Source organism: Brachionichthys hirsutus, chromosome 11 (genome assembly GCF_040956055.1).
Source record: "Brachionichthys hirsutus isolate HB-005 chromosome 11, CSIRO-AGI_Bhir_v1, whole genome shotgun sequence".
Taxonomy (NCBI): domain Eukaryota; kingdom Metazoa; phylum Chordata; class Actinopteri; order Lophiiformes; family Brachionichthyidae; genus Brachionichthys; species Brachionichthys hirsutus.
The window spans coordinates 12,325,600-12,348,958 of NC_090907.1; the positions used below are offsets into that span (position 1 = coordinate 12,325,600).

The 23,359-nt window shown below is 43.3% G+C and overlaps 2 protein-coding genes across 2 annotated transcripts; both read right to left on the minus strand.

Annotated features, from left to right (window-relative positions):
• Positions 1-1,248: 1,248 nt before the first annotated feature.
• Positions 1,249-17,811, minus strand: unc119a1 (unc-119 lipid binding chaperone a1). Its single transcript, XM_068745436.1, has 5 exons — positions 17,688-17,811; positions 3,203-3,316; positions 2,896-2,989; positions 1,476-1,648; positions 1,249-1,361 (listed from the first exon to the last, which is right to left on the minus strand). The coding sequence occupies exons 1-5, from the start codon at positions 17,809-17,811 to the stop codon at positions 1,249-1,251; spliced, it is 618 nt and encodes a 205-aa protein (XP_068601537.1).
• Positions 17,812-20,429: 2,618 nt separating this feature from the next.
• crybb1l3 (crystallin, beta B1, like 3) lies at positions 20,430-22,803 on the minus strand. Its single transcript, XM_068745167.1, has 5 exons — positions 22,738-22,803; positions 22,527-22,645; positions 22,308-22,440; positions 21,323-21,465; positions 20,430-20,598 (listed from the first exon to the last, which is right to left on the minus strand). Exons 1-5 carry the CDS (start codon positions 22,801-22,803, stop codon positions 20,430-20,432), a joined length of 630 nt encoding a protein of 209 aa, XP_068601268.1.
• Between the last annotated feature and the right edge of the window lie 556 nt (positions 22,804-23,359).

The following is a 23,359-nucleotide window of genomic DNA, read 5'->3' on the forward strand; positions in this document are numbered from 1 at the left end:
CCACCATAACTGTTTCCTTCACGGCCTCAAACACAAATTATTAATCCACTTATCTATATCAATTTTAAAAGTGATTATAGGAATATCAATTTTACCAAGCCCGTGGAAGTAACAGTGCTGTACTAAGTGGATAATCTAAATTTTCATTACTGGATCAGGTACAAATCTTCATTCAGAAATGCATCATGAATGAGAAGAAATGTAAAAAGAAAACACAAACTACGAACAGAGAAACAAGTGTTTGTCTTGTTTTTCTCTTATAGCTGCTCGGATCTCGGCCCTTTTATTTAGTCTTTTACGTTTACGCTCATTTGAATTATTTTTAAAGGACATTTTTCTGCTCATCTGTTTTCTGCCCAGCAGAATTTTTTGTTGCAATGATAATTTTTGTTCTTTGTATCATTTCGTCTTTACGAAAGAAACTCAATGCAATAAAAAAACAAACAACCGATACAAACACTTCAAAAAAAATTCCATAGGTCTATTTATTGCAACAATGCAATTTCTGCTGTCAAAACTTCACATACTTTTCAATGTTATTCGGAAAACATTTAGCGTTAAAGTACACACAGTGTTTAGCACTACAGAGATTCTACTGGATATCAAAATTCTGGCTAATGTAGGTTGTCCAAACTTCAAAATGGCTGTTCATTAAAAAATAAATAAATACTCCTGAAGTCGTAGCACTAAGACAGAAGAGACATTTTTTTGCTCAATCATCCGATGGCTGAGAAAGAAAAGAGAAAAGATCATTTAAATGTGTGCAATTAGAAATTTCTTGAACTTCAGGAGAAAACGTAATGAGAAATATAAATGTTTATCTGAAAAGATGCATCATTATGAAAGTCTTGCCAGTAAATTCCTTCTGTCGTGACGTGGTCCCTCTTTATCTGGCTTTTCTCTTGGTGTTAATAGCTATCAAAATGCACAAACACAAATCAGTCACTGTGCCTGAGTGGAACACACACACACACGGACTGGAAATCAGCAGCATGCACAGACGCTGCATCCGTCTTGCTGCCAACACTCTCACCCACACACTGATCTAAACCGATAATAAACCAAATGGCGTTTGGTGCGCCTGCAAAAAGAGGAAGTCTGGCAGCTGAATACCTGAATGGAAATCCATGGAGCTAAGAGGAATGAGACAAGAGTGATTAATGTCAGCAAAAAGGACCATCAGTTCATCGGTTTCTGGTCCTGAATCATAGATCATGTCTCGAGCAGGCAGGGCGGAGGCTGCTTCTCTCACGGGCCCCCACTGTAGGAATAGTCTGCCTTGTTGTGCATCACCAGCTTGTTGTCCACAAAGTAGAAGCTGTCAGACTGAGTCTCATAAGGGTGCAGGATCATCTCCCTCACTGAAAGAGGAAGCAGACACACAACACTGGTCTCATTGAATCCTGATAGAGCCGGTAAAGCGTCCGTGTGTGGGCGCGTTTGTGTCTCGTGGGGATTTGTGCGGCAACACTCACTGATTTCCTCAGAAAGTGCGGGGAACTCGTAGATGTGCTCGCACGTGTTCTTGCTGCTGGGCATACAAAAGCCGAACTCAAAATCAAAGCTCTTGAGCAGTTGATCGCGGAAGTAGTGCCTCTCAATCATGCGGAAGTTGTTGATGGGCGTTTCTCCCACTGAGAACTCAACTCTGCAGAGAGACAGGGAATAAATTAACAATTAAGGCAATGAAATGGAATGGAAAACAGACTCCCCTTTGAATTTAATCAAGCCTTATCCAAATTCAAAATCAGAATATATATTTTTTTTCATCAACAAAAAATTGCACTTAACACAGAAACTGTAAATATGCCAGATTTGTCCTCCCTGGGTGTTTTTCGCTGACAAATCAAAGACAAAAGTTGAAAAATGCTCTACTGCAGTAGTCCCCAACCAGCGGTCCGTGAGGCATTTGTTACCGGACCGCACAGAAAGAAGAACTCATTTATACAACTTCCGTTGTATCGATTATTAGCGTCTAAAAAGTGTTTTATTTTGAAAAACGACCGGATTTTCTCCAACGTAAAACAATCGCATGTAAATTTTCTTGGTCACGTGATACGTTACTAAAAAAACCAGACAAACCAGGACTAAGACTTAAAACACGGTTTAGCTACAGCTGCCTGGCTTCATTAATGAGGCAATGAAGGGTTCAAAACTGCTCCGGCACATTGAGATTAAGAACCCGGATTAAAAGACAAGAATGTGGAATTTATGACACAAGAAACCGGACAGAAGCGATTATTGAGACCACAACTATTGGTGAGCAGATATTGGTGTAATACTTATTTATTAGTTAGTTATTGCAAGTGCATAATATAAAGTTTATTGGTAAGATTAGATTCCTCTTTATTTAATTACCCCCTGGTCCGCGAAAAAATTGCCCGGCGTGAAACCGGTCCGTGGCAGGAAAAAGGTTGGAGACGCTGGTTTAGATGTAAAAGTCAAAGGTTCTGGATCTGTCCCGTCATTCGTTTCCATACCATCCTCCCACCAACTTTTAAGGAATTCCACTTCATAGCTTTTGCTATGCAAGAATCCAAACTGAAAATACAACCAACCTTGGCATCGGTAAATATTAAAACACAGGGAAGAAACCCCCAAAAGGCTGACAACACTGTCCATTTGCCATCAGAAAATCAGGCATGGAGTTCATTCATCGTTAGGATGGAGTTTGATGACGAGCACCGCTCTGGAGGCCTGACGGCTATTTGGCGCCTGACTCAGCAGGTGGGCAAGGCTGCTCTGCGTTCACACAAATCCTCGTCATCCTGCTAGCTCGCTGACGCCGACACACCTCCTACGTCCAGCACGCATGTGCTCTCAGTGCATCGGGGGTGTCTGGACGCTACTGGAAGACATGTTAGTGATCTGAACGGAACAAACAGGTAAACCTACGTGGCTCCAACCTGCCGCAACTGCAGGAAGGCTGGGGTGAACTGGTATCGCACAAACCGGCCAGCATTGAGGTCGCAGTGCTTTAAGCCTCCAGCTGAAGAAAAGACATTTCCAACAAAGAGTGAAAGAAAAATGGTTAATGTTTGCAACCATTTCCTGATTCCATATTCTCTCTACTTTCATATCCTTTGCAGTTACAGGGAGAAAACACCATGCATTACATGTCATAGGTTAAAAACCACTGATGATACCGACAAGATAATATATGTGCAAAGTTTTCCTGGCGAGTGTGAGGTTTGGAGCTGACCGGGTGGTGGAGGTTTGGTAATCTCAAACAGGACGGTCCCCGTTTCCATGTCACGGATCTTGAACCTGGTGAAGTCAATCATGTGGACATTTTCTTCTGGAGAACAAAGGTAGTCTAAAAAAAAAAGAAGATAAAATACATGTTAGGCTATGCTATTATATAAGGTCAAAGCCCCTCCCTCATGTTTTAATGAAATGTACTGTAAGGTGGAGCGGCGGGTTTCAATGCTTTGATAGCAAGACGGTTCCTGCATGGGTACAAACCCCCCTGAGGACCAGGGGACATGATGCCATGTTTGTCTTCCTCCCTCAGCTGTCAATTAATAAAACATCGTCACCACGCGAGCGCTCAGGTCCATCGGTCCATTGGTATCAGTCGGGTGACCAAGGTTCGTTGGCACCATATGGAAGTCCAGTTGCTCAGGATTCCATTTCTGCGTGGTAGCAGTTTGAAATTAAAGTCATGTTCTAGATGCTAATTGGATACGCCCCCTGTCAAATTCTCCAAATGGGTTAAATCAGAAAATAACTAACTTTACCAAAAGTCTTCAATTCCTGCAATTAGAATGGAATCACCTCTCACTGTATATTTGACGCTCCAAATAAAAGCTCGGTATCTCTGAACTACTAAACAAGTTATTGGGTCAAAAACAATTGAACATAAGAGGAGTTACAGGTACCCCCAAAAACATTTTACGCCCAATAAAACCCCTACAAAATTATAGCTATCATTTTTTTTGATCGTTATATATTTACAAATGGTTTACCGGCTATATTATCAGAGAGAGCAGTATCTCGGCTTTCATTTGGTACATCAATTATTCAGAGTGGACCATTATTAAAGAAAATACTGCAAATGACATAAACTGGTATTTGTCTGAAAACATATTACTTTATTTTGTCCGAGTGGCCAAGCTCCTTATCACCACCACAATCATCATCATTGCCATCTTCATCATTGCCTTCATCTTCATCATCATCATCGTCATCGTAAGCAACAACAGCAGAGTTATATGAAAATACTACATCTTGAAGTTAACATTGAACTATGGAAACCAGCTGAAATGGAATCAAACAGTCAATTTGATGCTAATATTCATTCAAAGTCCAACTCATCCAACTCATCGTTCACATCTTCATCCATAATTTGCGCCTCTTCATCATCATGGGGCTGGAGCCAGTGGTGGTGCTGGTGATGCTCCTCGAGAAGAAGCCTGGAGAACTGAGGAAGACCCTGCAACGATTCCTCCCCAGACATGCGACACACATACGGGCCCACATACTCCTCATGACAAACGCACACCTTGGACGTGTAATGAGTGGAATGTTGGGCTCTGTCTGCAGTTGACAGGAACGGATTCAGTCTCCATCAGTGCCCCAGCTAAAAACGTAAAAGCGTGGAGCAGGACACTAATAGGTTTAGGCTAACAAAACATCTTGAGCAGTTGTAAAATCATTTGAATTCCATTTTTGCAATGTCTAATTATTTGTTCATGTGAAAACTGTTGAAAATTCAAAACTTCTTTTTAATGTATTTGTTATTGCACTGTTTTAACCATTTTTAACCTATAAAATTGTTAAATATTTACCAGATTTTGAAACTTCTATTTCTCCTGGAAAAGGGGGAAAATAATTGGCAAAATTGAGGCATTGTCTGACACTTTGAGAAAAAGGACAAACATTACCAGGCGGGTGTTATAATTGTAGGGGTAAAAGGGTTTTAAAATTAACTATGGCATTTCTTATATACTTAAATATTTTCTTAAATGCAAGTTAGTAGCAATTAATTACCTTAAATAGCAGAGCAAATTTGATATAGCTCATAAGTATTTGTTATACACTGAATAATTACAAGCATGACTATTCCTAATGCTTTCATTATTTTTCTCAGAATAAAAATATTTCTTGTGGTACCTTCACTGCAACCTCCATATATTTTCGTATTTTGACAACACGTGTTATAATTGAGAGTAAATAGGCTTTCATTTGGTGCATCCCATATAGTTATAAATGGCTGGATACAAATTCAAGTTTAAGATCTTGCGACTGCGCAAGCTTGGAAAAAATGGATTATGAACATTTTGAACATGAAAGCTGATTTTAAAGTGCTACAAGGCATAAATGGAATCCTGAGCAACAGGGCTTTCATATGGTACCAATGGTCACCCGATTGACACCAAATCTCTACCCGATGGACTAACCGGGACATGACTCTGATTTGACGTATGATCTTGTGTTTTCAGATCTGCTCCATGCGTCACTGTAACCACATGAGGAGACACAGGATTGTGTTTCTTTAGGGAGGCTGTGGCTCAGTTAGTATAGCGGGTCTTCCAGTGATCAGTGGTTCGAATCCCAGCTCTGACTGTCCACATGTCAAAGTGTCCTTGGGCATTGCTCCTCGCATCGCCTTGCGTGGCAGAAGTCAATGGGTGGGTGAATGTGAGGCTTAATTGTAAAGCGCTTTGGGCACCGCAAAGGTCTAGAATGGAAAGTCCGATTTTTATCTGTGCCATGATAAGACCCAGAAGCAAACACCCGACTTCCTCGTCTGCGTTAGAAAGCCGCAGCTCATCTTCAGTGTATTCAATGTGCCGCGTGTCGCTTGTTCTGTGGAAGAAAACTGGGTTTATTCATTTATGTAAGAGATTCTTATTCTCCTTTTATATTATGCGTTATCTTTCAAACACTTGTTTCATGCCTGCGGTGCTATTCTTTATATTCCACCAGCTGTACGTTAACATGCTGCAAGAAATTCAAGATTCAAGAGTTTTTATTGTCATTATGCTGCCATAACAAAATCGTGTGAAGGCCCACGGCTTAAGGCACACATAGGGACATAAAACGAAAAACAAAATCTCTCCTAAAACGATGGTACATTACATTAACATGTAATGCCAAGAACGATGACTGGTCCTTTTGTAATGTCGAAGACCTTTACCAAGGAGGACATGGCTTTGCTGGCATTGGCCTGTCTGTCTTGTGGGACAGAGAAGATTTGATTTGTGATTCTAATTTCATGGATAATAAGAAGAATACACAAATAAAAGTTATACGATAACATTCCCATAAGGTCTACCACAAATCAAAGTCTAAACTGGGGCCAAGTATAATTTTTGCATCTGAGATCCAGATGTTTGAAATATATGGGGATCATGAAAAATTGCTGTTAAGCACGGTGGCGTAGCGGGTAGCGCTGTTGCCTCACATCAAGAAGGTACCGGGTGTTGTCCCCGTGTCCACGTGGGAGTTCTCTGGGTTCTCCGGTTTCCTCAAACGTCCAAAACATGCAAATTAGTGTAATTGATTACGCCAAGTTATCTGTGGTGTATGAGTGTGTGTGTGTGTGTTGTGAAGGGTTGTCTGTGTCTGTATAGCCCCGCGATGCGTTCGGGGGTTTTATTTATTGCATTCGATACACTGCACTCAACAGAAAATAAGTTTTCCCACATTGTGCAGTCAGAGTAAGGAAGCAGGGCGACAGATTTGGCCATGCGGACCTTTGTGTGTGTGTCTGTGTAAGCATACGTGAGACACGCCCCTCCCAACGGGGCAGGATTAAACCTAAGAGGATCATCGTGTCTTCAGTGCCACATGGGCCGACTGGTCAGGAAACACACACATGCGCTCGCTATCTCTTTAGAGTTACGCTAATGGGGCAGTTATTATTGGCTGTCTACTTTGCATACGGCTTGCAGACGTTTAAGCAGACGGGAAAGGGGCAACAATAAGAGACAAAATGTGACGAGCACACGTGAAAGGTGTGGGTGCAGGAACGAGTCAGCACCAACTCACAGCTGTTACTGGGGTTAGGGAGCAGATGGGTCACGCTGGCTTAAGCCACCTGCTTGAAGATATTTATAGAGATCTCCCTAGTGCAGAATACACGCTACCTGACCTTACCTCGCCTAAAAATGTCCGTCTTGTGAAACAGGACTATCCAACTCTGGCTGTTAACAGCCATACATTAATTCATTTTCTAACCGCTTTGTCCGCTATCGGGTCACGGGCCAAGCTGGAGCCTATCTCAGCGAGAGGCGGGGTTATACCCTGGACAAGCCGCCAGGTCATCGCAGGGCAACACAGAGACAAGCAATCAGCCACACACACACTCACACCTACGGGCAATTTAGTGTCACCAATCCACCTAAGCTGCATGTTTCTGTTGGTGGGAGGAAGCCGGAGAACCGGGAGAGAACCCACGCAGACACGGAGAGAACCCGGAGAGAACCCACGCAGACACGGAGAGAACCCGGAGAGAACCCACGCAGACACGGGGAGAACCCGGAGAGAACCCACGCAGACACGGGGAGAACATGCAGACTCCTCACAGAGAGGCCCCAAGTCGGATTTGAACCCATACAGTGTAAATAAATAAATGCTGTGATACTTGTGTATGGCATGCCGTTCAGGAACTTATTATATATATATATCAAAAGTGCTGGAATATATATATGAAAAGTCTGAGAATATGGACCGAACTCTGGAATATATATACGAAAAGTCTGAGAATATGGACGTGCATGCATGTTCCGGGGCAGGCAGCTTCGACCCCATCACGTGACTTGTCAAGTGCCGTATAAAGTCAGAACAGTTTGGCCAGCGAGGGGGCGTGACAAACAGCTGTCGGCACGCCAGCCATCACGTGACTTGTCGCGCGTCAGACGGACACCCACACATGTATTACATTACAGATACAGTCAAACATCCTGTCTAAGAGGAGTGTTTCAAAAAAGCCCTTGCGGATTTGTTTCAGGGCGTTCATTATCTCCTCATTGAGGATTGCCGGCACTAGATCTCGAGCTGACTCCATTTATGACACAACATCGATCTGGCTCCCCGACCGGGAACCGAACAGGGGCAACAGGGGTGTGAGTGCGGAACCCTAACCACTACACCGCGGCTTTCATATATATATTCCCGTGCACCGAAAAAAGTCTGAATATATATATGAAAATGTCTGAATATATATTTGAAAATATCCGAATATATACAGTGGTACCTCGACTTACGAGTGTCCCTACATCCGAAATTTTCAGGTTACGAAGTTTCTGAATGGGAAAATATTGCCTCTTGTTACGGAAGCATTTCAGGATACGAGGTGAACTCTGGGAGCGGCGAATAGCGCTATTCGCCGCTCCCAGAGTTCACCGAACGTAAACAAACTTGTAGCTGCTCTGCCATCTGCCTGGCAACCCGTTGCGTATGCGTGTATCTCAGCATGCTATTCGTGTCCCCCTCGTGTCACCCGGAAAAAGTGTTGACAAGTCGGGCTATTGCTCATTATGATGACGTCTGCCTCGCACATTTCCGACGGATTGTCAAAAGCCGGCAAAAGCAGACGTCATCGGATCAGTTTTTCAAGAAACGCGAGGCAGAAAACACCGCAAAGGACCAGTAAACAAAGAGGACAAAAAGTAACAGCTAACAGGTAGATTAATATTTAAAAAAAATATCATAATGTAGCGTCCGTCGGACGCTGGAATAAGCACACGACGGGTAGCTCTCTGTGTGTGTGGGTGCCGCGAGGAGGAGGAGAACGGGAGAGCTGCGTAGCTCCCGCAGCTCTCCCGCAGCTCTCCCGTTCCCCTCCTCCTCCCCGCGGCACCCACACACACACACCGCCCCTCCTCCCTGGATGCCTTTGCGGACTCTCTGCAGCGTAGGAATAATGAACACTCCTAAAACATGAACCGTTACAATACTTTTGCGGGGCTTGGAACGGATTAGTGCATTTACATTCAAAATGCGTCTCTACTTACGAAGTTTTCACGTTACGAGGTTAGTCCCGGAACGGATTAAATTCGTAAGCTGAGGTACCACTGTATATCAAAATATATATTCCAGAGTTCGGTCCATATTCTCAGACTTTTCAAATATATATTCCGGAGTTCGGTCCATATTCTCAAAGTTTTCATATATATATTCCAGAGTTCGGTCCATATTCTCAGACTTTTCATATATATATTCCAGAGTTCGGTCCATATTCTCAGACTTTTCGTATATATATTCCAGAGTTCGGTCCATATTCTCAGACTTTTCATATATATATTCCAGAGTTCGGTCCATATTCTCAGACTTTTCATATATATATTCCAGCACTGTTGATATATATATATAATAAGTTCCTGAACGGCATGCCATACTTGTGATAACTAATTAAATAAACATAACAGAAAAAAAATTATTTGATGGATTTCAACTTCAGCCATGACAGCAGTGTCCCCGGGTATCTCCAGTTAAGGTTACGTCGTCTTATTTATTACCTCCGCCGAGGGGAGGAGGAGGTTATGTAATCGCCGGCGTCTGTCTGTCTGTTAGGAAGTTAACTCAATGGACGAGTAGCTTAGCGTTCAGAAACATTTAGGATAAATGAGCAATTAATTTCTCATTTTATTAGAAAGATCTGAAAACGGTTCATTTGAATATAGAGTCGACTGTACTTTCGGTTTGTCCCGTGAGGGGTCTCCACAGCAAATCAACGTTCTCCACTTCACCCTGTCCTTTGCATCGTCCTCCCCCAACACCAGCCACTCTCATGTCCTCCCTCATCCCTCATTATCTTCATTGCCTTTCAAACTTCACTCGTGTTAATTTTTGTCACTTCCTGAAACGCAAGGTGCCTCTACCCTTTGTTCTCTCTCATTTTCCTCATTCATTCATTCCTAGCACACTACTGGCATCTGTCAACACCTTTCAATCTCTATCCTTAATCACTCTAACAAACCGCTCTACTGATGATGCCATCGTCACAGCTCTTCACACTGCACTGAGTCACCTGGAACACCGGGGGCACTACGTGAGGGTGCGTTTTGTGGATTACAGTTCAGCGTTCAACACGATAATCCCTGACATTTGAACTGTTAAACTTTCTCACCTTGGACTCTCCACCTCCATCTGCACCTGGATTAAGGACTTCCTGTCTGACCGCACACAGAGGGTCAGACTCGGCTCCCACCTCTCCCCCACCATCAGTCAACACCGGCTCCCCACAAGGATGTGTACTCAGTCCGCTCCTGTACTCGCTGTACACCTACGACTGCACGCCAACCCATCTCTCCAACGCCATCATCAAATTTGCTGATGACACCACCGTGGTCGGGCTCATCTGAGGAGGGGATGAGTTGGCGTACAGAAATGAGGTTGATAAACTGGTGGCGTGGTGTTCAGTGAATAACCTTTCACTGAACACCACAAAAACCAAATAACTAATCCTGGACTTCTGCAAGCGCAGCCCAGACCCAGCTCCCCTGACCATCATGGGGGGCTGCGTGAAGAGGGTCCACTCATTCAGATTCCTGGGCGTCCACATCACCGACGACCTGTCCTGGTCTGCTAACACCACGGCGGTGGTGAAGAAGGCCCAGCAGCGACTCCACTTCCTGAGGGTGCTCAGGAGGAACAACCTGGAGGAGAAGCTGCTGGTGGCCTTCTACAGAGCCCCCTGGAGAGCATCCTGGGTACTGCATCACGGTGTGGTACGCCGGGTGCACAGCAGCGGAGAGGAAAACCCTGCAGAAAGTGATCAACACAGCCCAGAAGATCACCGGCTGCTCTCTGCCCCCCCTGGACTGTATCGCCGGCTCTCGCTACCTCAGCAGAGCTACAAACATCGTCAGAGACTCCTCCCACCCGGTACAGGTTGCACAAGAGCAGGACTAACAGACTCAGAGACAGTCTCCCCCCCCCCCCCCAAGAGCCATCAGCGCTCTGAATAACTACTCGCCACTACTACCACTACTCGCCATGTGCAATTTGTAATGTGAAGGTAAACAATGTGTTACAAATTAAGTGCAATACCGCCGCCTCCCCGACCTCATGTGCAATAACTAATGTATGCAACTACTAAATGCAAAGTACTGGACAATCTATCTGCATGCAATGTTTATCACTCTCAATTCTTGTTGTTTTCTTCTACTATTATTTGTATTTTATATTGTACCTAAGCATCAAAACGGAGCAGCGCTCCTAATCTCATTGTATATCCACTATGCAATGACAATAAAGGCTTTCTATTTCTATTCTATAAACAGCAGACACCCTATCAACACGAGATGAGCTGAACAATGGCACGTGGAAGCTGTGATTCAAAGTGTACCAGCGACAGTGCAAAGCCTAAAGATGATCCAGCAGATGCAACACGTGGACCCGTCAGGATGGCCCAAGAAACATGCACTACCTCCAGATATGGGGCTGTACCGGCCCAAGAAAGAAAATCTCACATTAGCTGGAGAGCTACTGCTAAGAAGACAGACTGGTTATTCCCCAAAGTATGAGTCGAGAAATACTTGATCTGCTCCGCTTTGGCCACCAAGGCATAGTCAAATGCAGAGTCCGTTCAGATCAGCCAGCTTGTGGACAACTGTGATAAATGTTCAAGGCACAGGGCTGAACACAAGGAACCACTGAGGACAACTCCAGTACCTCAGCGCCCCTAGCAGAGGGCAGGTACTGACCTGTTCTTCTGGGACAAAGAGTCGCATTCTTCTCGTGGGTTAGTTCTCAAGGTACATTGGAGGTGGCAAAGTTGAAGGCTACTGTGATTGCAGCTATCAAAGAGACATTCAGTTATCACGGGATACCAGAGACTGATATATATATATTAGTGGTGGGACTTGCCACAGACACTAACCCACAGACACTAACCTCCACTGACTCAGAGACTGGTGGGCAGAGCTAACTCTCACATCGAGTTTTGATAGGTGCTGGTGTGGTGGACCTAGCATACGTGAAACCTCCACCTAAGGAAAGGGCCATCATCCCGGGCCCAACAACGGCAGCACGAACCCCCCAGATCACCCCAAGTCACCACAGCACCCGGGAACAACCCCCCCGGGGCCCCACCAGAGCCACCCGCCAAAGACCCAGCCCAGGGCCCGAGAGCGAACCTCGGGGCCCCACCAGAGCCACCCGCAAAAGAACCAGCCCAGGGCCCGAGAGCGACCCCCGGGGCCCCACCAGAGCCACCCGCAAAAGAACCAGCCCAGGGCCCGAGAGCGACAGTCACCAACACAGCCGACGAAACCAAGGCCAGCGCAGCGACACGGGGCACAGCGGGCCGGCCCGGCGCCCAACCTGCACCCAACACCTCAGCCCCCACCCCATTTGTTTCACTAAAATAGGTTATTTTGATTTAACTCTTTATTACAAACATTTTTATGAGCAATTTTTATTTCATGCCATGTATTTTAAACAATAACATTCATATCTTGTCATTCAATTCAAACTTGAGTCCTTAACACTGACAATAAAAAAAGAAGGTAAAGTAAATCAATTATCCTTGTTAGAAACTATAAATGAAGACTGAAATCATTTACTCTCCTTATAGCAGGAAATTCATTTTGAGGGTAAAATTTTCTGGTATAATTTGCCAAACAACACACACACACACAAAGTGTTCCCCTTCACTTCCTTCAACACTGTCACCTAGCAACGCTATTTCTGATGTTGTGCCAGTCGAGATTAGCTGGTCTTTTTCTCCCTCATCCACCTGGATGCATCTGCAACAAGATGAAGCAGCGAATCAGAAGAGTCCATCTCAGGTTCGGTGACAGTGGTATGCCAATGTAAACGTTGCTCTTATTTGTGACACCTGGTTTTAGAGAATTTACTCTACCTCGATCCTCTGGAGGAATGAGGATCTGCAGATTCAGTGCAGAATATCCAGAGTGCGTGTCAATTGGAAGATGAAATTATTGATCATAATTAGGGATGTCCCGATCGGGTTTTGTTTTACCCTGAGTCCGAGTCATTTGATTTTGAACCGATCCGGAGTCCCGATCCGATATTTCTTTAATACATTAAAAAAATAATAAAGACGAGTGAAACATTTAACTCTTAAACAGAGCACTTCTGTGGCGTAGCTCAAACATTCAAGTAATGAATGAATGAATGAATGTTCACTTTGGCAAAAGGAAAGATTAAATACGAATATTTAAATTAAAATGAACAGAACCTCAATCGCCAGGTTTTCCTCATCTACTTCTAAATACTTCCTCACCGCAGACTTACTCGCGCGACGAGCTTCAAGCTGCTTCCGTGTTTAGCCAGCTTTCAACCAATAGTGTCACAGGAAGTGATGTAATGCAGCACGCATTACCGTCTCTGTCTGTAGTCGAGAGGTCTCACTCTGTGCCACAGCGTAACTCCAGATCTGATAAAAAATAATGACAATAACGATCCATATTTATCCGAGTCCTGATCGGGAGGCAACGTCCGATTTCGATCGAGTCTGCGAGCTCGTGATCTGACCCGATTTCCGATCACAAGACCGGATCATGCCTAGTTATCAATATGCTTTCATTTCCCTTTGTCTGTTATCAACTCTGAACACAGGTGGTCGGTTGGCCATGACTGGACTTTAGTCTTTCGACACTTAGTTTCAGGAGTTCAATCCTGATTATGATGAATATATTTATTAGATAGAATGTTGGAGTACAAGTACAGTCAAACAGTAGCATGTATTACAGTACAAATACAGTCAAACATCCCGTCTAAGAGGAGCATTTCAAAAAAGCCCTTGCGGTCTTGTTTCCGTTGAAAGTCCTTAGTACATAAATCATCGACATTTAACAACACAAATAAAAATAAAACCAATATCAAATTTCTCAATTGATGCAAAATAACAATAAATTAAAAATAAATTACACCACAGATGCACATCATAACATGATCTCCAGGCATCACATTTCTTGTTGTATGTGATGCTTCGCTGTGCTGACATACGTTAGTCAAACACCCCAAGACAAAGTCGACTCTGGTTCAACAGAGTAATTTACGCCGTCCCGCAACATGAGGTGAACAAAATCCACATCGAGTCTTGAGTCATGCCATGTTTCTGTGCTCAGATACACGCAGCCTGTCTCACACCATGAGCTGCCTCTTATAGCTCCTAAATCCCCGAGATTAGCCCAGAGTGACAGACCTTTCTGCACGGGGATTGACCTCACATGCCTTATTCTTTCCATTCGACTCTGTGGCTGACGATCAACGCGTGCACGAGTGTTCGATTGAACCTTAAACACCAATGAAGAAAATACAGACATTCCCTTGTGTTGACGTTAAAATGATGCACAGCCTGCAGCCGCTGGTGACATCAGCACGACGCTCTGACGCTAGCATCAGGATGTATAGCACACCTGTGCACTGAAGGCTGTTCAGGTGAACTGCACCTGTAGGCAAATTGGCAAACATTGAAGTTCATGCAGAGGTAACATTCTGGAGGAGCTGAATGTGCATAAGATTCTTTCATCTAACCTTTCGCTCTGCAGTGAAGAAAAAGTCATCACTGGCAAGGCCATTTAGAATGGTAAGAATGATGCAGAACCACAAAGTATTTAAAAACTTGGATAAGTTATTCAGACATTTAGGCTGGAGACATGGAAGAGAAACAGTCTGTTAATAAACAAGCCAGCATTTTATGTTTAATGCGCTAGAATAATGTTCTACTTTTGAATATGTGTCTGTTGCCAACAGATCTCTCACTTTTAACAGGACATTAGAAGCAAACTAACACACTTTGCCGGTTCTCAATTCTGTTTCCGTGCACAGCCAAAATACAGATAATGCTGAACAGTGAGCTTATTGATTTATTGTATTTTAAACCATCCAAATTAAGTCCTGTGCTTCTCAGTGTTAACGAGAATGATGCTGCTGCTTCTCTGTCGTGTTCTGACTGTTCCTTTCTTGCTCTATCAAAGGGAGTGGAGTGTTAGAACTACTAAGCTGCGTGGACGCCTCGCTGAGCCCGCCAGCTGACACGAGCAACAAGGAAACCCATCTGCCCTGTGAGGAACCTGGAAATCACAGCGAGCCGAGGCAGAGAACGTCAAGGGCATCAAAAGCATTAAAAAAAAGAGAACAGATTTTCTTCACAAGACGTAATCAAAATTCTTGTTTGAACAAAGGTGTCCAATTTAGAAGAAAAAAAATTATATACACTTCTGTGATAAGTTTAATTGATTATATTAATTTGTATCAATATATTATTTTCTAAATATATATATTTTTTTACTCTGACCTTTTTATAATCCACTAAACCAGGGGTCCCCAAAATACAGCCCGCCTCCACATTTGGCCTGGCCCCAGGAACAATACCAGAGACCCCCCCAAAAATAAATAAAATAAAATTATTTTCTTATTTTGCTTCCCATACAACACGAGTAGCCGGTGGGGGATCAATAATGGAATTCGGTGCATTTAAGATGTTCCATGGACTTTTTCTCTGAAAAAACCCAGAAAGGGTTATTTAGTTATTATTTATTCTATTAATAGTGTTATTATTTATTGCCTGACTTTTTTTCTGTAAAGAAAGGGTTATTTGGTGTCTGGAAAACAATAAATGTTTAGGCCTCCCTGCAATCGTCACACTTTTCCTTACAAACTGACCCCGGCTCTGCATCAGAGAAGGAAAAGGTTTGGGGACCCTGCTCTAAATGATTTTCAAATCAAATAAAAAGTTATGTGGTTATACAATAAATTGAAGAATGGCTACAGATGGGTTGTAAGCACTGCTTTGTCTTACATGCTTGCATCATTATTCCACCAAGGAGGTTGTGTTCTTGACGGGGTTGGTTTGTCAGCAGGATTACGTAAAAAATGAATCGATTGTGATGAAAAAAATATCTAAAGATGGTTCTTGGTCTAACTTAGATCCCATTAAATTTTGAGAGCGATACCCGTCTGGATATAGGACAAATCTGGATTTTCCTTTTACTTATAATGGAGGCTTTGTAAAAAAACAAAATCATATCTTGTAAAATATACATTCAATTCACTCACCAAAAATCTCAGTCATAAAGGGGTCCGATATGCACTGTCATGCAAAATGTCTTTTGGATCTGATCTAGAATGAGGTCAAGTAACATTTCATAATTGAAAACTTCATTTATCCAGATTCACCATGTGGACGATGTAAATCCAATTAGGAGGGAAATGAGCAGCTCGGCGGAGGTCTGCGCCCTCAGAGTGCTTTTCTAGTTGTTGATGTTCTTATAGGAAACCTGTGTGGGTTTACATACTGTCATTGGAAAAAAATCCAATCTATGATCTATACTTGCAACTCTCTGAACTTGTGTGTTTGATTTAAAGCAACAGTTTCAAGATGGTTACATACAAACAGTGAAAACGAGGCGTTCCACCAGAAAAGATCAAACATCTTTCCTCCTGCAGCAGCGCCTCTGAGCTATCGGCCCGTAATCACTAGACTCCTGGTATCAATGAATAATAGTAATCATTCTCAGATACACGTAGTTAAGACAATGGCACTCATACATAATTCACCTTCAGCTCAATAAAATTGAGTCATTTAGATTTTGAATGCAGCAATAAGTGCCTGACTCACACCCCAAGCACAAACATTCGATTACGTCGTCCCTCTCCGTGCCAAATCGCTCTGAAAGAGCAACTTTGTGACGGCTGTGCATGGAAGATTAAGAGGTGGATGCATCATTCAATTTTAATTAAGGATGTAGCCATTGTGTTGGCAAGCATTACAGCGTAGACAAAGCACTGCTCTGTCACCCACACTTCTTCAAAAGATTGACACGAAGCCATTGTCCATAATCCCCACTTGAGCTCAACATAGATTTTGGCCATCCTCTTCTTCTATTTGTACTTTTCCGTACAGCTGCTGCCTTTTGTGTTTAGACTTAAACACTGTAGGGGCGAACAACTGAGCTCAACATCAATTGTTTAAGTTCAAATGTGCGTAAAATAGAAATCTGTTTGAAGACACTAGATTTTATGAAACATGCATTTTCAGGGATTTTGAAGCTTTGGACAAATTTTAATGAAACTAAATTCTTTGGCTTTTGAGGAGACGAGGATAAACCACAGGCTAGCCCTAAAGGAGGCCCGGGTGAGAGTCTGTCAGATTTATTACTATGACACCAGGTCTTTTTGTACAACCTGTAGCATCCTGCCCCGTACTTTTTGTATGGAACCACTTTCCATGATGGCAGCTGGAGCGTCCTCCTGTAAGGACGACTGTGATGAGCTGCATATAATCGGTGGATCACATCTCCGGCCATCTGCCACCTCAGATCTAGGTGTCTTGAGGTGAGAATAAAGGAACAGCCGGATTATCTTGTCGAGTTTTGAGACGCGCACCAAGAAGTGCACACACTTGCCATTTTACAGAGAGACGTGCACAACACCTACAAAAATGTGGACGCCACGTGCATTAGAATAGGCCCGGGCAAGTCAACCGCCTGAAGTCCTCTGGACAAGACATGACGCTTTGTAACCGGCTCAGTGAAAACACGCTTGTCAGAATTTGTGTTTTAATCCTGGATTGTCTGTAAATCCCTTCAGAGTCAGATTATGTCGCTGTCCATGGTGACTGCGTTTAGTGTCCAGTAAATTCACAGAGGAACTAATTATATGTCACATTTATCTATAGGCCGATACAGAAAGGCACTCAGATGGGTTTCACTAATCGATCTACTCCTCTAATCGTGCTACAGTGGCAGAATCGGGTTACTCACTCTTGGTGATCTTCTGCAGCCCAAGCACATCCTCCGGCGTTATTACGGTATTTCTGCGCAACTCTTCTTCGGTCGTCACCGGGATGCCCATGTCTGATGCGTCGCAGCCCGGCTGCACTTTCATGTCAAGCAGAGGAAACCTGGACAGGAGCTGAGGCTTGCTGATGCTCGCTGCAGGAGCCGATTTAGGTGCGTCGCAGCCTTCCTAGAGCGCGCAGCCAACAGGCTCGGTGTCACAGGGATAACTCATCCTCGGTGCCTCCTCCCCTTCTCGATCCGGTAAAAGATAAAAAGAAAATCAGTGCACCCAGAGCCCTCCCTTCGGCGCGCAAGGCTCATCGGCTCTCTCGAAAGCCACTTAATCCAAATCCTGCGGGTTTAAACCGTCCCGGTGGTGCGTGGCGCTGCGCTCCTTGCCGTCTGCTTCGCCAGTGCGTGCGTGCGCGCGTGGCGAGGCGCTGCTCGGGAGCAGTTACTGATTAGTGCGTTACTCGACGTGCGTTTCCCTGTTGATGGTCACAGGTGTCAAATAATAAACTAATGACCGACGACTGGGAGGTGATTTTTATTTCTCTCCAAAACTTGTCACCTGATTTTGATGAAAGTGTGTGCGGGAGAGGATCTTGAGGTATGGAGAGAAATTTGTTTCTTTTTATGCAATCAAACAAAAAATTAATTTACAACCAAAGAAAATATTTGCAAAAAATATATATATTTGCAAAAAAAAAAAAAAAATTGCAAATAAAAAAAGAAATTGCAAAAAAAAAATAATAATTTGCAAACAAGGCTATTATTATCTATCAACATCATTATTTTTGGTTGCAAATTAATTTTTTGTTTGATTGCATAAAAACAAACAAATTTCTCTCCATACAAGAAGTGAGGCGGCGTTGTCCTCACGGTGACGTCATCGTGGTGTCACGTCGTGGATGTGATGCAATGACTAACGATCTCTTCAAGGTGATACAAAAGGTGTTGCTTGCATTATTGCTGGAATCATAGCCCACCCGGCAGACAAATATTTAATTCTATATTCAGTTATGCAAAATACGCAGAGTCACAACACACATTTAGATAATGAGTGTGACAAGAAAAATGTAACAATGGTTCAAAATGTTGTGACAAAAATATATTCACACTGTGTTAAAGGAGAAGGAACCAAAACCTATTGCTGAAAACCCCCACATCTCAACAGCTGAGTAATGTGTCTGTTCTGTGAGAGTTTTATTTCCTGTTTTATTTTGAAAGCGGCATTCTCCATGTACGATAGTATATCTGAGGCATTTCACTTCCTTTTTTCTTTTCTTGTCATCTGTTCAGGCCCTTGGGTTCCCCCTTGCCCCAGGTCTGATCACGCCTCCATTGTCAGTGCCAGTTCATTTTTGCCACTTAACCTTAAGGTATCCCCTCTTCATCTGTCCTTTCATCATTTCCACCCAGCGCCACCCGCCTCCTCTCCTCTGTGCTTCCACCGGTTTGTCACTCAGTGCATTTAGTTTTGTGATTTACTCTGTCTGTCGCTCACCTCATCACACTTTCCAGACTGTTTCACTATTGATTCCCAATGTCAAATAAATGAATATAATGCAGTGAGCTGATGGAACCTAAAAGCTCCACGGACCTGATGATAATATTGCTTACTTTTTTTTATTTAACCTTTATTGAATCAGGTAATTAATTCATTTTCAATAACGACCTGGACCTAAGCTGCATGTTTTTGGTGGTGGGAGGAAGCCGGAGAACCCGGAGAGAACCCACGCAGGCACGGGGAGAACAAGCAAACTCCACACAGAACAGACACAAGTTGGATTTGAACCTGCAACCTTCTTGCTGTAAGGCAACGGTGCTTACCACTGGGCCACCTGCTGCAAGGCACAGAAGAACAAACAGCCAATTTTAATGATGAGCAACATTTCCCTGTAAGTCTAGGAAAACACAAATATTCTAACAAAGTTGGACATTAGACTAATTTCCATCTTTTTAATATCTTTATTTCATGGGGCTTTTTATTTTATTTTTTTATTGGAAAGTTGATTTCCAGATGCCAGCATCCCTGAGAAAGTGTAAAATGTGAATCAGGACAGCCACATTAATAGGATGATAAGAACAGCTGCAAAACACAACCCTGCTCTGCCACCGTTCCCTTGTTGTCACAGACGGGGCCACAACACCCCCACCTCCACTCCCATCGCTGAAGTGATGAAGGAGACAGTGCCTCCCTCTGCCTGGAAGAAGTACTGCAGGGCCTGAGAACCATTCATGGCAATATTTAGTCAAGAGTGAATCTTTTTTTTAATCCCTAAAATATGTGGATCCCAATCGAGGGTGCATTTTGGGAAAACAGGCTTATTGGCATCATGTCAACTTAAACACACAGGCAAGTAAATAAAAATAAAACAAAGGGGTGTAATAGTATTTGAACAAACTAAAAACACACAAACTATCAACTGAAATGTGCTAATCCCCCCATGATCCTGCTATCTTGCATGCGATGAATCACATTATTTTATTGTGACGTCTGTAGACAGAGTATTGCTACTGGTCTTACGGGTGTTGCAGATGCTCTGTGATCTCGGTGCCACACGCTCCCAAATCCCACCAGTAAAAGCACTAACAATATTCAAAAGCCAACAGATGTTGAGGCGAATTGGCTGTTGGAGAATTTCCAAGCGATGGTAAGCTGCATTGAAAGCTTGACCCCTTGCCATTCCCTCTCGCCGGCCCACAGTCTGCTGGACTTCTCTATGCAGTCATCTCGAAGCAGCCCCGGCGGTGCGTCTGCATGTCTCTCACTCTGCGGATGGACTGGATCTGGGGCTGGTTGGCTCCCCAGTCATTCCAGTGCTTGTAAGGCCCCATTTCAAACACGTACTGGTATCCGCGGTATCCAGGGTACTGGTAGCCTACCCAACTGTGGGCAATAGTTTGGAGAGAGAATCATGTGTGATTAAAATACACCAAAACAAATTTAAAAAAAAACTAGAAAAGCACTCAGAGGGCGCAGACCTCCGCCAAACAGCTCATTCCGCTCCTAATTGGATTTACACCGTCCACATGGTGATCTGGATCATCACCAAAATGTTCTAGATTGTTCTTGGTGTCGTTATACACCAACCATGAAAAGTAAACGTGAATCGGAGCTGCTCTGTATTTGTAACTAATTTCTGAATCTGTAAATGGGGTTTCAATGTTAAAATGTTATGTTTTTTCATTAACTCATTCTAGATCATATCCAGATGAAATTTGGCGGTGAGATAGAGGCCCCCCCCCCCACCCTGCATGACTGTGGCAAATTCCATAAACATCGGTGAATAATCAACCGAGATATTGAGGAACACTTTTTAAAGCTCCATTGACTGCAATGTTACTGCAAATTTCAAAGTGATTCAGAATCCAGGATCTCTTCTGGATCATCACCAAAATGTAATCCTTTGTTCCCAACATCCTGAAAATGTCATCAAGTTCCGGCTGTAACTTTTTGAGTTATCTTGGCAGAAGACAGACAGACAGAGAGACAGACAGACAGACAGACAGACAAACCAACGCCGGTGATTACATAACCGCTGCGTCGGCGGAGGTAAATATTGCTGTCATCAATATTGTTTTATAGGCCGGCCACATAGAAGATGACTCACGTTCCACCGGTGACCTGAATGCTGGCGACACGATCCTGGAAACCGTAAGACCACAGGCTTGGAATATCCTCGTCACACACTTCCATTTTACGACCTTCGAAGTTTGGAGATTCGTACAAGCAAATCTTGTGGTCCTGGGGATCCTATAATATAAGATAAATTAGGTTTATGCACAAGGACTTATCCATGGTGTTTTGGTGCACAACAATATTAAGACTAGAAAAACACAGAGGGCGCAGACCTCCGCCAAGTTGCTCATTCCCCTCATAATTAGATTCACACCGTCCACATGGTGATCTGGATCATCATCAAAAGGTTCTAAATTGTTCTTGGTGTCTTCATACACCAACCATGAAAAGTAAAAGGGAATCGGAGTTGATGTGTATTTTTAACTGATTGTTGAATCCGTAAATGGAGTTTTCAATATTAAAATGTAATATTTTTTCCTAATGTCATTCTGGATCTGATACAGTAGAAATTCGGTGGTGAGATAGAGAACCCACCCTACATGACTGTGGAAAATTCTATAAACATCGGTCAATAATCAACCGCGATATTGAGGAACACATTTTGAAGCTCCATTGACTGCAAGGTTACCAAAAGCTTCAAACTGATCCAGAATCCAGGATCTCTGCTGGATCATCACCAAAATGTAATCATCTGTTCCTGGCAACGTTCCCGACATTTCCTGTGAAATTCATCAAGATCCATCCAGAACCTTTTGAGTTATCTTGCTAACAGGCGGACAGACAGACAGACAGACACCGGCGATCCCATAACTTCCGCATCACATCGGCGGAGATAATTAAGACGATTAATTATGTTGTTCATACAGCATCAAGTTTGCTCTCTGCACAGTACCACACTTTAGCCAATAATTGTTAATGCTACATTATCCCTCGTGTTGATAGAACGATAAAGTGAAGTGACTCAATCAACTGCGATAAACAGCACGTGTTCCATGGAAAACAACCCTGATACCCACCATGTGGACGGGCCTCGCTGACATGAAGCGGTCACACCTGTAGCTGTTGGACCACGTGTCCCAGCGCGGATACTCGCCCTTCTCCAGGATGAACATCTCCCCAGTCATGTTCTGCTGCTCATAGCCCACCCAGCTGGATGCGTGGACAAAGAGTTGATGCTGTTCAGTTTGGCAGAAGGTACCGATTGCTGCATTTGGACGGCCACCGCGGGGACTTACGGGCCACACTCCACCCTGATGGAGCCGATTCTGTCAAAACCCTTCTCGTTCAGATTTCGGCACTCTCCGAAGAGGTCCATCCTGCGGCCTTGGAAGTTTTCATATTCAAAGAGGTATATCTGGAAAATGAAACGTCCTCAGTGAGTCTGTTGCTGTTGTCCTATTTCCAATGCATTAGTTCTTGGGTTAAAAAAAAAACGAGGTTACGCACCTTGTGAGTATGCAGGCCCACGGCAGAGTGGCTGCCAATACTGCCCTGAGCACCAGAGTGAGACATGATATCTGCAGAGAGAAGAGCAAAAGCTCAGAGCGGCTTCAATTCAGCATGAACTCAAAGGCAAACAAGACTGAACTGTAAAATAGCAAGAACAATCAGCCATCAGGATTATGTTACTTTCACAGTCACTTCCACATAAAATCAATAGCGGACAAAATAACCCAAAAAGTGAAATGCAAATTCAACTTTAAAGAAAAAAATGCAAGTTACCTTAGCTGAAACAAACGATAGCTATAGATAAATTATTATGTGCAACCATTTGACATTATAAAAGTAAGTAAACTAAAAGCAACAACAACAAAATTATTTTAGTGCAGATGGAATTTAATTACTCCTTAATGTTAAGACCCTCTTTTGCCTTTCAACTGTTTAATGTTTTGATCTTCCAAGCAGCAATAAAATTTTCTCCCTTGCCATATCTGTTCCAAAAAGAGAGTTATTTTTTTAAGCTGTATTTTTTGGCACATTTTCTTTTTGCAGCTTCCCTCAGGACGATCCACTGACAGCAGTACTAAAACGTAAAATTACGACATCCTATATTGTATGCCAATATTTA

What these genes read in the sequence shown, in the direction of transcription:
- crybb1l3 (XM_068745167.1), bottom strand. Translation starts at nt 22,803, where the DNA reads ATGTCTCACTCTGGTGCTCAGGGCAGTATTGGCAGCCACTCTGCCGTG. An exon ending in TGGGCCTGCATACTCACAAG is followed by an intron (nt 22,646 to 22,737) that starts GTGCGTAACCTC and finishes TTCATTTTCCAG; the next exon opens with ATATACCTCTTTGAATATGA. An exon ending in CAGCGAGGCCCGTCCACATG is followed by an intron (nt 21,466 to 22,307) that starts GTGGGTATCAGG and finishes CTTATATTATAG; the next exon opens with GATCCCCAGGACCACAAGAT.
- unc119a1 (XM_068745436.1), bottom strand. Translation starts at nt 17,811, where the DNA reads ATGAAAGTGCAGCCGGGCTGCGACGCATCAGACATGGGCATCCCGGTG. An exon ending in TACCAAACCTCCACCACCCG is followed by an intron (nt 2,990 to 3,202) that starts GTCAGCTCCAAA and finishes TCTTTTCTTCAG; the next exon opens with CTGGAGGCTTAAAGCACTGC. An exon ending in CGCACTTTCTGAGGAAATCA is followed by an intron (nt 1,362 to 1,475) that starts GTGAGTGTTGCC and finishes TTCCTCTTTCAG; the next exon opens with TGAGGGAGATGATCCTGCAC.